This window comes from Pteropus medius, unplaced genomic scaffold, assembly GCF_902729225.1.
Source record: "Pteropus medius unplaced genomic scaffold, Ma_sr-lr_union100, whole genome shotgun sequence".
In the NCBI taxonomy this organism is placed as follows: Eukaryota; Metazoa; Chordata; class Mammalia; order Chiroptera; family Pteropodidae; genus Pteropus; species Pteropus medius.
This window is the reverse complement of record NW_024354503.1, coordinates 16,896,118-16,910,439: the sequence shown is the minus strand read 5'-3', so window position 1 is coordinate 16,910,439 and position 14,322 is coordinate 16,896,118. Positions and strand designations below refer to the sequence as shown.

The 14,322-nt window shown below is 37.8% G+C and overlaps 1 protein-coding gene across 1 annotated transcript in view; it reads left to right on the top strand.

Moving 5' to 3' along the window:
- Positions 1-139: 139 nt before the first annotated feature.
- Positions 140-14,322, top strand: part of LOC120596168 (adenylate cyclase type 10-like) — a 38,627-nt gene continuing 24,444 nt past the window's right edge. Inside the window, exons 1-9 of the mRNA XM_039854547.1 lie at positions 140-1,149; positions 2,077-2,181; positions 4,998-5,036; positions 5,743-5,886; positions 10,161-10,366; positions 10,651-10,741; positions 10,835-10,923; positions 11,494-11,685; positions 12,371-12,492. Of these exons, the coding sequence (XP_039710481.1) occupies positions 993-1,149; positions 2,077-2,181; positions 4,998-5,036; positions 5,743-5,886; positions 10,161-10,366; positions 10,651-10,741; positions 10,835-10,923; positions 11,494-11,685; positions 12,371-12,492 (1,145 nt within the window). The 5' untranslated portion in view covers positions 140-992. The remainder of the gene's footprint in view (positions 1,150-2,076; positions 2,182-4,997; positions 5,037-5,742; positions 5,887-10,160; positions 10,367-10,650; positions 10,742-10,834; positions 10,924-11,493; positions 11,686-12,370; positions 12,493-14,322) is intronic.

Below are 14,322 nucleotides of genomic sequence, written 5' to 3'. Positions count from 1 at the left end.
TTGTATTTGTAGGAGTCTACATTTCCTGGGTTCTAAATTGTGTTTACAATGTTGAAATTGTGACTTCTGTGGACAATGTCAAACTTGTAGTGTCCAGGCCTCTTAATCATTTATTAATCTCTCTTCCTTCCCTTTTGGCCCTTCCAACCTACTGAGGAGATACTTTCTTTTACCTGAAAATATTTGGTCTTACTACTGGAAGTGCTAACCAAAATGCAAAGAAGTAATTTCCACAAGTAAAATTAGCTTACCCAAAGGGCATTGATTAAGTGTTCTATGTAGAACTATAGATAATGAAGATAGAAGTTTTAGATTATTTTTGCAGAAAAAGTACTTTCCTGATTAAGAATCCACAACGTGCTCATTTTGTTACTGCTTTGTGATCTCCATGAATCTGAGTAACAAACTAGCAACCTAAAGTGTGCCATTATTACAAACCTTGGAACCAGGAGTTGAGAGAAAAACAGCCTGGGGAGCCCTCCAATGAGAGACCCAATAGACTTGCCCTGGCAGACGACAGAAATAGAAGAAACTCGCCCTAACCACTGAAACCGACTGACAGTGAAATAGCCTTATTAGTCCAATAGTGTTAAATTTCAAAACCATGCCGGGTTTGCCTTAGATGCCAATGGAACTTGTCCCATTACCCAAGTTTCTACTCGGGTGATATAAAAGACTGCACTATTGATAATTAATCCTAGGTCTGTTTTAAATTCGAAGTAGCCCCACTATCACATTTCAGGATTTAAAAAACGTCAACTTTCCTAGTTTGACCGCTTGGCACTTCCCTGCCCCGCCTCCCCGCCAGGAAGCCAGAGCAAGAGCGAAGGAGGTCAGAAGCAGGTGGGCGGGGCCACGCAGCCTTCGCGTAACACTGCCGTAAGGAACCCCATCCTGATTGGTTTGTGGGAGGGCCTCGCCAGGGCCGTCGGTGCAGATTGGCTGTTAAGTGGAAGGACTCTCCGGTAGTTTAGCAGGCAACCGCCGCCGCAATGGCGACCGGCGAGCGGGTGGGGGCGCCGCTTTTGTGGTCTGTGGAGGCTCGGTTGGCGGCGCTGCTTCCCGACCTGCTGGTCTTCAGAAAGCCCCGGGGATTGGAACCCGAGCTTGTCACGGCCCAGGGCGTCCTCCTCGGCGTGCACGTGACGGGTGAGGGCGAAGGGAGGTGCGTCGCTCGCCCGGCTTGCCAAAGGGGCGGCCGTTGGTCCTCAGCTCCTAGAGGCTGCGGCGCTTACAGTCTGGCCCCCCCGGACGGGCTAAGGTGCTGTTTAACTCCAAGGCGCTGCTTCCGCAGGAAAACTTTGAGGGTTGTTTTCAGAACAGGAGGACGCCTTTAAGAATGATCTGGCTTAGCCATTGAGTTCTCTTCAAAAACAGTGAAATTGAGACTCAAAAAGGGGAAAAAACTTTTCCGAGGCCACACAGCAGGCTTTGAGTCCAAGGTTCTCCCAGTCCCGAACATTTTTCAATAAGCTTATTTCCTCATGCAGTTATTGTATTCGCTCGATTAATTCATTCTTTAATTACACTGGTCCACAAGTGTGGTCTAGGAGTTAGCGAACTAGCAGGTAGTTTGAGAGTCGTTCATTTAACAAATATTTGTGGAGTGTATGTGTTAATAGATATGAAGATGCATGATAACATGGTGTCTTCCCTCAAGGGGCTCAAAGTAAGAGTTCTCCATAAAGCATTAATCCTTTCTGCTTGTCAGTAGTTTCTGTATTCCTCACATGGGAGAAGTTCTATAGTTCACCCCGACCACTTCCTGCCACCTCCCACCCGCCAAGGAGCCTTAGAGGATGGTGGGAAAGGAGTCACTGGCTTCAGATGAAAAGGGGCTTGTGGGTGAATCTTCATCATCTGCGGCTCATGGAAACATGGAGAGGGTGGTCCTCTGGATTCCCTGAGGTAGCAGCAACTAGCCTGGCCCTGAGTACTTTCTTAGTAACACCATGTTAAGGGATAAGGGAGTACTCCAAGAAATCTGCTTCTTTTACACCGGTCTGATGCATGGAGGGAATAGGGCCTAAAAATTTAGGATTTGCAGCTAACAGTAATTTCTGCCTTGTTGGTCAGGGTTTACAGCATTAATGGACAGGTTCAGCCTGACCGGCAAGTCGGAACATGACGTGGACAAACTGGCCCACATCTTCAGTTATTACATTAGTGACATCGTGGAGCGTGAGTGACCATTGTAGGGGAGCAAGGAGGTGTGGTGCTGGGTTCCTGGGAGTTTTAACAGAAGGGGGCCTGGGGTACTTTAAAAGGGATACTAAAGGGTCAGTCTTTTAGTGTTACTCAACTTCAGGTTGCCACTGACAAGCTAGATCTTTGTATCTGCCATTGTACCCAATTTTACATCCTATTGACTAAATGTTCAGAAAGAGGAAAGAGCTAATTTTAACGTCACATTTGTATTTTATTTCAAAATAAAGTATTCCTCAGGTTGTCTCTTCTAACGTAATGTGCCTCGTGTGTATATCAAATATAATTTACAAAACACCTTCCTATTCTAGTATTGCATCCTATAAGGTAGGAATGAGTTTTTTCTTTATTGTCTGCCATGAATTAAGCTTGTAGATATTTGCCTTAAAAGAATGAAAGAAAAAATAAAAGCTTATTTGTGCAGTGAACACATTTTGAGTACCTGTTCTGTGACATATACTGTAATAGGTGCAGAGGTTGGGAAAACCGACCCAAGTATCTTTCAGTCTAGTTAGGCCTAACCAACAGAAATTACTCTGATCCTACATCCTTTAGTACTTGTATAATATTCTCTTTCTTTACTAACAGTGCCCCATATGGTTATGTCCATCATTCTGAGATATACCAGAATACTTACTTTGTGGCATCTCCTTTAGAAATGTGATTTTTTTTTGACTCATCCTTTACCCCTGAGGAACAAGTATAAAATGTCTTTCAATTTTTCTCATCAAGTTTAAATGAAAGGGGGAGATAGGAATTATGTATTATATGAGAATCATAACATCAGGAACTGCTGGGTAATGGAAATGTATTGGAAAATAAGATATAATACCTGCCCTTGTGGAGCTATTTTAGTGGGAGAGACAGATAATAAGTAAACAAGATCATTATAGATTATACATTCTACAAAGGAAATAAATAGGGTGTAGTTATAAAAAAATAATTGTAGAGTGAGAGAGTTTCTGTTTTAGGGTAATCATAGGAGGCTCCTCTGAGAAGGTGACAGTTAAACTCAGACATAAATGATGAGAGGGAAGGGCCAAGAGTAAAGCATTTCAGATGGAAGACTGCCCAGTACAAATGTTCTGAGATAGGAGAAAGCTTGGCAGGTTCTGTCAACTGAGAAGGCCAGAGTGGCTAAAGCAGAGCTAGCGGGGGAAGAGTGGTTTGAGGTTAGATTGGAGATCATCAAACTCTGTAGGCCTTAGTAAGGAGTTTGGATTATATATGTTTGTACAAAGGGAAACTGGAAATTTCTAAGCAAGGGAATGATGTTATCTGATTTACATTTTTTGGAAGCTCATTTTAGCTACTTCTTGGAGGTTGGATTACAGGGAGCTAGTGGAGGGTAGGTAGTAAGAATGGAAGCTAAAAGAGGTAATTGGAGCAGCTGTAGAGAGATGATAGAGATTGGAGGTTGGATTATAGGGAGCTAGTGGAGGGTAGCAAGAATGGAAGCTAAAAGAGGTAATTGGAGCAGCTGTAGAGAGATGATAGAGATTTGGTCTAGGTTAGTGGTTCTTAATCTTGGCAACACATTACATAACCAGTTGTGGAGATTTTAAAAATTCCTGATGTCTAGCATTTACCCTAGACCAATTAAATCAGAATATCTTGAGGTAGGCCCAGGAATAGGGATTTTTAAAATTCTCAAAAGCAATTCCATTGTTCAGTCAAGGTTAAAAATGTTGGTCTAAAGATATCACAGTGGAGCTATATGGAGATGGATTGATTTGAAATATATTTTTCAGGTTCAACAGGATTTCAGTGGGGAGCGGAGAGGAAAGGGATTCTCATATTTTTGGATTTCATAACTGAAATGATGGTGGCATCACTTACTGAAATGGGAAAGTCTGGGGTTTGAAAAGAAAATCAGGAGTTCTGTTTTGAATACGTTGAGTCTGAGATTCCAGTAAGTTATTCAAATAAAGAAATCAAAATGTGAATTGATGGGGAGAGTATAAATAAAAGGAAAGAGCCTAATAATGAGAGTATAAATAAAAGGAAAGAGCCTAATAATGAGCTGCAGGAGAGGATTATGATTAGGGAGAAAAGACCTACAAAAGAGACCATGAGATAGCCAGTGAGGTAGGATATTGTGGTATTCCTGAAACCAAAGAGAAAGTCGTGTCTCTAGAAGAAGAGGGTGATAGCAAACTGGGTTGAAAATGAAAGATACCAAATACAGGGAGGTCAGAAAATACTAAATTTAGCAAGATGATGATCTTGATAATTTTAATGAAGTGCAGAGATCAAAGTCAGTTTGGAGTAAGCTGAGAAGAGATTGGCAGAGAAAAAATTTGATTGAATAGGATATCAGGAGAAAATTGTATGTCGTCCTTGAGAATTTTTTTTTTTCTGGAAATATAGCAGAAAAAGCCCTAATAACTACAGAAGAAGGTAAAGTCAAGAACAGGAGGGTTAATTTTGGTGTGTTTTGTTTTTGTATTTTAAAATATTGATAGGAACGATCCAGTAGAAAGAAGATAAGGGAAGGAGTGAAGTTCTTGAGAGAGTAAGCAGGGCTAGGATCCAGAGCACAAATAGGGGAGTGGCTTTGAAGAGAACAGGAGGACTTCAATTTTAGAGAAGATGAGTATAAGTACAGACAAATTTGAGGAGAAGCTAGGAAGAAAGAAGAAGGGGCCTGAACCTTGGAGTGCACAAATAGACCAGAAAAGATATGAGGAAAAACTCAGTAGGACATTCTTTAGACCATATATGATTCTGCCATGATCTGATATACTTCTGATTTTGACTTATCTTCTTCTCTCTCCCTTACTCAATTTCAGATGTGCTCTGCTTTGGAGGGGATATCCTAAATATCACAGGTATTTATCAGTTTTTCTGAATATTTAAAGGACTAAGTGAAGAAGACTGTATTTAGGTGGAATTTGGCATATCTGTTTATATATGTGCTGGGCCTGGGGAAGCAAAGATGTAGAAGATACAATTTCTACCTCAAACAATCTCCCAGTCTAATGGAAACACTTTGCCCGTATTAAGCTCAGATAGTCTTTACATTTCATTTAGATTGAATGACAGAAAAACACATGCCTATAAAGCATTCATGAGAAAACCAATGAGAAACTTGGTCATTAGTAGCGGAAGCTAAATGTAAGATACGGAGGAGTCAAAAGTCTATCTGGAGAAATCTTAGGATCGTTAGCAAGCTTTTTTGCCACAGAGTTGGCCTATCTTTTTATTTAAATTAAACCAGCCATAAAATTAAATTTAAACATCAACATTTCGTGAACCTCTTTGCTAGTAACCTCCTCTTCTTTTAGTATACTGGTGGAGGGAAGATTACCAAAACTGTCCTTAAACCTTAGGAAAATTTCAGCTTCTACTTAGTCATGTTTTTATATGCTCAATGGTTTTGAGGATGTAAAACAATATTTTCACCTAGTATAATGTATAGGGCCAAGAAACCTTGCCTGACAGCTTGCATGATATCTTCTGCATTTGGGGAGGCTTTGTTCTGGCCAGGTGAGTCCAGATATTTAACCTCTGTCAGCCTATCTTTTGTCTCTGCAGGGAATGTGCTCCTGGCACTCTGGACAGTGGAACAGAATCAGCTGAGTGACATCATTACTCTGGTGGCAAAATGCAGTCTGGAGATACAGGAGAAATTTGGGGTCTACCATACCAGAGAAGGCCAGGACCTGCAGCTAAAGATAGGTAGTATCTACTAAAAGAGATCTAATTAGAAAAACAAACAAAAGAACCCAGCCACTATGAAATATTCAAATGATAAATGATAAATTGGGAAAAAAACAATTTGCAACTCATGTAAACAAAGGGTGAATTTTTCTAATATAGATAGAGAGAACACAGAATTTTCTTTAAAAGAACACATAGAAATCAAGAAAAGGCTAAGAGAAAAATGAGTAAAAGATATGAATAAATAGTACATAGACAAAGAAATACATCTCTTTTAACATGTGAAAAGATAGTTAACTTCACAATATGAAAAATACCAGTTGAAAGTACATTGAGATCATTTCTCATCTATAGATACCCAAAAATTTAGATGCTGACATATTGTTGTTGAGGCTGTGAAGAGTAAGCCTTTCTCATATATTGCTGATGGGAATCAACAGTGATACAAGTTTACGGAGGGTAATTCAGTAATCTCTATTAGGATTACAAATGCATTATTCTTCAGCCCAACTGTCCTACTCGTGAACATTTATCTTATAAGTATACCTAAGCATATATGAAATGTCACATGTACAAGATTATTGATTGAAATATGGTTTGTAATAAAAGATTGATAACAATCCATCTATAGGAGACTGGTTAAATAAATAGTAATATGTCTACTCAGATTCTCTGCAACTTTTAAAAATTATGTTTTGATATAGTAATATCTCCAGAATATAGCTGAGAAAAAGTAAGGTGCAAAGTACTGTGTTTAGTGTACTACCTTTCATATAAGGAGAGAACATAAGACTTTTTCTTATTTGTTTATATTCATGTAAAGATATATAAGAAACTAATAAAACTTACCTACTGGAGGAAAATAGTATAGATGGGTATATAGGTGGATCAAGACTTTTTAATGTATATATTTTTTTATAGTTTGGTTTTGAACTATGTTATTGTCTTATATAATCTAAAATACAGTAAAAATTATAAAGCTGCACAAAGAGTCAGTATTGGAGAGGAAGCTCTATACACAAAGTTCCTTCACAGGACTTTAGAAACCTTAAAGGGTCTCTGAGTTAAGGGCAAAAGTTGTCTGCCACTTTTCCTATTTATATTTTAAGGAGCAGTAGTGAAAAATCATTTTTGTCTTATATAGCACCTCTCCTGTCCTATAATTCTTTTTTATTCTTTTGTTTAGTGTCTTATTGGGGGATAATCCATAATTAATACTGAATGTAGACATATTTATACTTTTGAGATCATAACCTCAATCAAGATAATGAACATGTCTGTCACTCACAAAAGGTTCCTTGTGCCTATGTATAAACCCTCCCTCACACCACTCCCCGCTTCATCCCCAAGAAACCACTGATCTCATTTCTAGTATTAAAGATTATTTTACATTTCTAAAGAAAGTTATGTAAGTGGAATAATACAGTATATACTTTTTGGCTACTTTAATTCAGCATAATTATTTTGGGGTTCATGTTGTAGCATATATCAATAGTTTATTCCTTTTTGTTGCTAAGTAGTAGTCTGTTTTATGGATATACCACAATTTGTTTATCCATTCACTTTTGATAGACAATTGAGTTGTCAGTTTTTGGCTATTAGAAATAAAGCCATTATGAACATCTGTGTACAGGTCTTTGTATGGACATATGCATTCATTTTTCTTTGGTAAATACCTAGAAGTGGAAGGTCTGGATCATATGGTAGATATATGTTTACCTTTTTAAGAAATTGCTAATCTTTTTTCCAAAGTGGTGGTACCATTTTATATTCACACTAGCAATGTATGAGAGTTCTAGTTTCTTTATGTCCTTCTTAATACTTACTATTGTCTGAAGAACTTTAACATTTCTCTTAGTATGGGTTTGCCGGAGATGTGTTTGTCCAGTTTTTTTATGTCTGAAAACAAATCTTTATTTTACCTCTGTTTTTGAAAGGTATTTTCATTGGGTATAGAATTCTCAGTTGCAAGGGATTTTTTTCTCTTAACATTAAAGCTGTTGTTCTGTTTTCTGCCTTGCAATGTTTCCAACAAGAAATCTGATTTAAGCTTGTTTCTTTGTATCCAATGTGTCTTTTTTTCTTCTGGCTTCCTTTAAGATTTTTCTTTATTAGTGGTTTTAGACAATCTGATTATGATGTGCCTTGGTATAGTTTTCTTCAGTTTTGTGTGTGTATGTGTGCGCTTAGGGCTCATTGAGCTTTTAAATATAGGTTTTTAGTTATCAAATTTAAAAAATGTTCTGCCATTATTTCTTCAAATAACTTTTGTTGTTGTTTTGTTGTTGAAGTTTGCTTTTATCTCTTTTTTTGGCATTTATTTTATTGTTAGTTTCAAGTATACAGAACATTGGTTAGACATTTATATAGTTTATGAAATGATCCCCCCGATTATTGTATCGCCCCTCTGGCTTACATATAGCTATTACATTACTGCAGACTACATTCCCTATGCCATGCTTCTCATCCCTGTGACTATCTATCATCTTCTAATTTGTACTTCTTTAACCTTTCAACCCTGTCTCCCAGCCCCCTAGTCTTCAAATAATTTTTTCTGTTTCCCTCTTCCTCTGCCCAATCACACACATTAGGGTGATTGAAACTGCCCCACGAATCACTAGTGCTGTCCTCATTGTTTTCTTTTTTCTCCCTGCCTTTCATCTTGGATAGTGTCTTTGATATGTTTTCAAGTTTACAGACCTTTTCTTTTGCAATGTCTAATTTGTCTTTGATTCTGTTTAGTGTATTTTTCATATCAAGCCTTGTGGGTTATTTTCCTTAGAACTTTGACTTGGGTCTTTTTTTAAATCTTCCTTGTCTCTACTTGTTTAGGTTCTCTAGAGTCTTGAATATATAGAATGTAGTTATAACTCTTGTAATATCCTTGTCTACTAATTTTATCATTTGTGTTATCCTGAGTTGGGTTTGATTGATTGATTTTAATCCTCATCGTAGGTCACATTTTCCTTTTTCTTTGCATACCTGGTAACTTCTGATAGGTTCCAGACATCGTGAATTTTACCTTGTTGGGTGCTGATTTTTTAAATATAATATTCTTGAGCTTCATTCTGGGGTATGGTTAGCTTGATTCTCTCAGTTTTTGCTTTTAAACTTTGTTGGATGGGACCAGAGCTGTGTTTAGTCTAGGGCTAGTTTTACCCCATCCCTTCTGATTACTGTACCTAATGTCCTGTGAATTATTAAGTTTGACACTCTGGCTAGTAGGAACAGAACCTATTCCCAGCCCTGTGTGATATTGGGGATTGTTCTTTCTAATCTTTTCAAGTGGTTCTTTCTCTGGCATTTGGTGGGTTCCTCACATTAATGCACTTATCTGTGACCAATGAAAAACTTGAGGTGGGGACCGTGTACAGATTGCTAGAGTTCTCTCTGTACACTTTTCTCCAGTACTCACAGTCTATGAACTCTACCCACCTTGGCTTCCTCAGACTCCTAGCTCTGTCTTCTCAGGAATCCTCTGGGTTATACCTAGGTTTCCACTCCCTGAGATGTGTCTGGGAAGCTCTCCAGACAGTAAGCTGGAGTATCAGGCATTCACCTTGTTTGTTTCCCATTTCTTAGGCATCATTGTCCTCCATTACCTGACATCCAAATATCTTGAAAATTGTTTCATGTATTTTTCACAGTTTATTAGTTATTCCAAGCTTTGTGGTAAATTCACTGCCTGATTTCCATCTTGGCCAGAAGCATATGTCTCTGCCATTCCCTTAAAACTATTTTCTCCTTATTTTTAGCTTAAATTGGGTGAATTAGCTATGGTTATAGTCACTTTTCCCCTGACAAGCAAACTATTTTTTCAGCTATATTTGTAGTAGGAAATCCTGTAGGGCAAGAAAAACTGGAAGTGGAATAAAAATGTATGGCAAAGCCCATGTCTGGTTTAATATGATTGCATATGAAGAGGAATGCAATGGTGTGGTCACTGTGACAGCAGTTTCTGAGCATAACCATTAGGTCTCTGTCAGCAGATTCTAGATGTCCATTAGAAGAACAATTTAGAGACAAGACTCTTAGAAGCTTAGGATCTCTTGTTTCTTCATCCATACAACCCAAGCTTGTTTGAATGTCTATCTCAAGGTATGTTTGAGACAGAAGGAAATCTGGGGCAAGGTATTATTTTTCAAGGTACACTCACCTAATACTTCTACAACTGTGGGCAATAACAAGATTTGCATGATGCATAGAGCAATGTAAGGATTCCAGACCCTTCCTTTTGCATAGTTTTCCAATTGAGTTTAGCTGTTCACCACTTTTCTCCTTTTTCTGGATAGGTCTGTCTGCAGGTCGGATTTCCCAGGTTGTTGTTGGAGATGAGCAGCGGCAGTACCTCTTAGTGTTTGGGCGGGATGTAGATGATGTCCAGTTAGCTCAGCGTTTAGCACAAGCAAATGAGATTGTCTTGTCCTGGAACTGCTGGAAGCTCTGTGAGCAGTACATGTTTGAAGTGGAAATCATGAAGGAGGATGAAGCTGTGAAGGTAGGAGGCTGGCCCTATCTATTGCACATTTTAAAGAGGCCTACTACACCGGGAGTGCTCTGGTGGTGGCCACATACTGCCTAACCAAACCAACAACCATTGGAACTCTATTTTGGAGGGAGGTGGGGGATATTCTCCCAGAAAGATAGATGAGGCAGAACAATAAGGCTGGAAATATAATGATAAATAAGGGAGATGGCATCCTTTGCCCCTTTGTTAAGGAACCAAAGGTAATCTAGTTGGTGGATAGGCACAGAATTGAGTCATTTTTTTTTTTTTTATAGTTAAGAGATATGCGGATCATTGACCCATTTGATTTTGATGAGCATTTTGACAAGTGCCTCAATTATCTGCCACATTACAGAACAAGTGCTGGTAAGTTACTTTGTCGTTTCTACCCAAGCCCCAAATTTTAAAGATTAATTTTCCACATGGCTGGAGACATTTTGTTTATTTTCCTTTTCTCAGACACTTTAAGAACTGCCCTGGAGCTGGATCCAGACTCTGCACTTGAGCAAACCCTGCGGAAGCACATAATGAAAAACCTTTTGAAGAAGGTTATTTCCTAGTTCTGGAGTCATTATGTAGACTGTGCATGTGTTTATGTAAACGTGTACATTTATATGTGACAGTCTTTCCATATTGATCCAGTTAGTCTCTTGCCCCTCATTGTAATACCAGCAGATTTCCCCATCTGCACCAATTACTGTGATGGCATGTCTTATCACTAGTTAGATTTCTCATTTCTGGAAAGTAAAAGCTGTATTTGTTTTCAGTTTGTCCCTCAAGAAACTAATACGCTGTATAGCAGGGTATAGAGTAAGTATATCCTTGGTAAATATGTGTTGACTGATTGTATATACATAAATATATGTGAGTACCTTAAAAAGTGCTATAATGACTAATGGAATTAGAAATATCAAACTAACTCTTAGAAAATATAATATCCTGGCAAGTGTCATCAGCAAATTAAGTTTAAAGTCAAAATAGTTTTTATTCCAAGTGTACTGGGTTTTTGTCTGACACCCTTATTTTCTCATACTCATTATGGAATATGGAATTAAAATTCCTAAACATGGTACTGAGAGTTGAAGATACGGGCAAGGTAACTCACTGTGTCTTTGTAGATTGACGAAGGCCAACCTATGGAGTATATATCTGAATCTCGTACTGTGACTATGGTTTTGGTCAACCTAGAGTTCCACAAGACAGCATGGATGTTGCATTTCTGTCATCTTATCCAGGAGGCTGCATTATACATCTCTACAGTCATAGAGAAAGGGGGTGGCCAGCTGATCCAGATTTTTATGTTTGAAAAAGTAAGTACAAAGGCACTTTGACTCATCAGCCTTTAAGGTGAGTGAGGAATAATAGTCTTGTATGACAGTTTACCTCTCATATAATATAAGCACAGATTCCCTGCTACTTATTTTGTAACAAGCTGTTTTATATTAAAATTTCAACTAATAATAGTTAAGAAATGGGATGTTCTAATTAATTTAATTGTCAGGGGAATTGAGGGTTACTCTGTATCCTTTTTGATTCAATTCTTGTTGAAAAATCCTTGTGAAAGCATAAAAATGTTTTTCTGGCTCTATTAGTAAAGTAAATGTAATCGAATCTTATTCAGACAATTGAAGAGCTTGAAAGAGAGCAGTATCATAATACTTGGCATTATAGATGAAGAAAATGTGGCCACATAGACTTAGCTCAAGGTATACACTAGAGATTGAAGTTTTGAAGAGTTCTTGGCATTAATTTTTCTTACATTTTACATTTTAGTTCTTTGAATAGTTAGTTAAATTAAGATTTTATTTCTCTATTAAATCTCCATATTGATGTCGCTCAGAGTGTTCATTTCATGAATCTTGTAGAGTCCTACATTCCTAACAGAAGACCAGTAAGGAAAGGGTCTGGCTTCATTCAGGGAAGCGGGTTCAGTTAAGGCAAGCCATATTCTTTCCCAAGACAGACTTTCTTTTCTTTCTTTGTCATCTATTCCAGAGCTGCATGTTCCTCTGTGTTTTTGGCCTTCCTGGAGAAAAGAAGCCAGATGAGTGTGCATATGCCCTGGAGAGCTCCTTCAGCATCTTCAGCTTCTGCTGGGAGAATCTTGCTGAGATCAAGTGAGGAGGAAGATGGGGCAGAGAGGAGCTTCTCAGGCCCCAGGGGGCTCTTAGGCAGGGTAGGAGGTAATTACAAGTAGCGGAGTTTAAGGGCATCCAGAATCTGCCTAAAGGAAAGGGAACATACTAAGGGTAGTCAGAAAACAAGATCTGTTAAGCAATCACTAGTTACAGAACAATGTACTAGATACCAAAAGTAAATGAAGACGAGTGTCCACACAATGGGGTAGGAGAAGGGGAGGAACACATAGCAAGATTCAAGAGCACTACAAAAGAACAAGCAAATGTGTAAATTAATATAATATAAATCATATATCTGTATGTGGAGAAAATGTAGAACAAAGGCTGCCTGTCTACAGGGAGCAGAAGTGTAGGGCAGCTACCTAGATAGGAAGGGACCACAGCTGGTTAATTCTCTCCTTTTGGCTTTTGCTCTTGGTCTTTCACAGTCCCACTGGTTTTTCTGGAATTCACATTGATAAGATCACCCTCACACTCCCACATTCTTTAAAAGCCTAGTCTTAATGAAAGTATAGAAAATTCCATTTCCCCACTAGTTTCACTATAACAAGGTTGATTGGAATTTTTCAAATGACTTTTTTTCCCACTAGAAAAAAATGGATTTGGAAAACAGTTATTTCTAATATTGAGTCAAAGATTTGTTTTCTTGCTATACTTATTCAAGATGAATAAAATTATATCACACATTTTTATACAGTACTTTAACATTTATGGAATACTTTAATATATGATACCAGTGTGAAAATTTTTATCCCTCTTTTACACATGAGGAAACTAAACTTAAACTCTGCTACTTGTAAGGCCACTTGTAGCATATAGCAGAGCTGGTAATGAAACCTAGATCTTCTGTCCTCAAAATCTGTGTCATTTTCATTATTCCACAGCTGCCTCTTATAAAACACAAATATACCCCAAAAGGATAACATATATTACTAATGTGATATAATAATAGATGTACACTCATAGAATGTTAATACTGAAAAGGAATTTAGATTATCTGATCTAACTCCTTATTCTACAGATAAAGAGATGCTACAGTTGCTTCATTTAGATACACAGATTCTTAGCCCAAGACAGACATACGTTGGCACTTCTTTCAGTCTTGGTGGGATCTGCAGATACTCCTACAGCCTACTTTCTGATCTTATCTCCAATATAGATGTGCTGGGCCATCCTTCCAGTACTAGTCTATTCTGCTCGTAAATTCTGCATTGACCTGTGGCCTTGACTCTTACTCCTTAATGAGATAATCATTTCTTTGGCTTTTAAAAGAGATCTTACAGTGGTCTTAAGGATGCCTTTTATGACTCTTATGCCTCTTGGTTATTTTAGTCTTATTTAGTTTAGAATATATATAGATATATAGAGCTAGATAGGATCTTAGAGTTCATCAAATCTGACCTCTTTAATTTAAGGAAAATAAGATCTAGAGGTTATGTTGGTAAACCAAATACCTTGACAATGCCAGAGCCTAAAAGCTAGTTTCAAGGTCAGTGTTTTTTTCCTTGAAGATAATTACTAGTTCAATAATTTTCCAAAGTGTGTTTGGTAGAACATCAATCTCTTAATAACTCATAAAAAAAGAGTTTCATGGCCAAATATGTTTCGGAAGTGATGCAAACTTATTTTTCCTTCTTGGAGGTTCACAATAGACATTAGCATCAAAAGTTCTAAGTAGTCTTACAATAAAGAAATTTGTTATATTTTGTTTTACTCAATATGCCCCAAATTTACTTGATCACCAAACACTTTTCTCCAGAAAGACCTTTCAGCATCAAGAAGAATGAATGTTCTGAGGAGCATATTTTG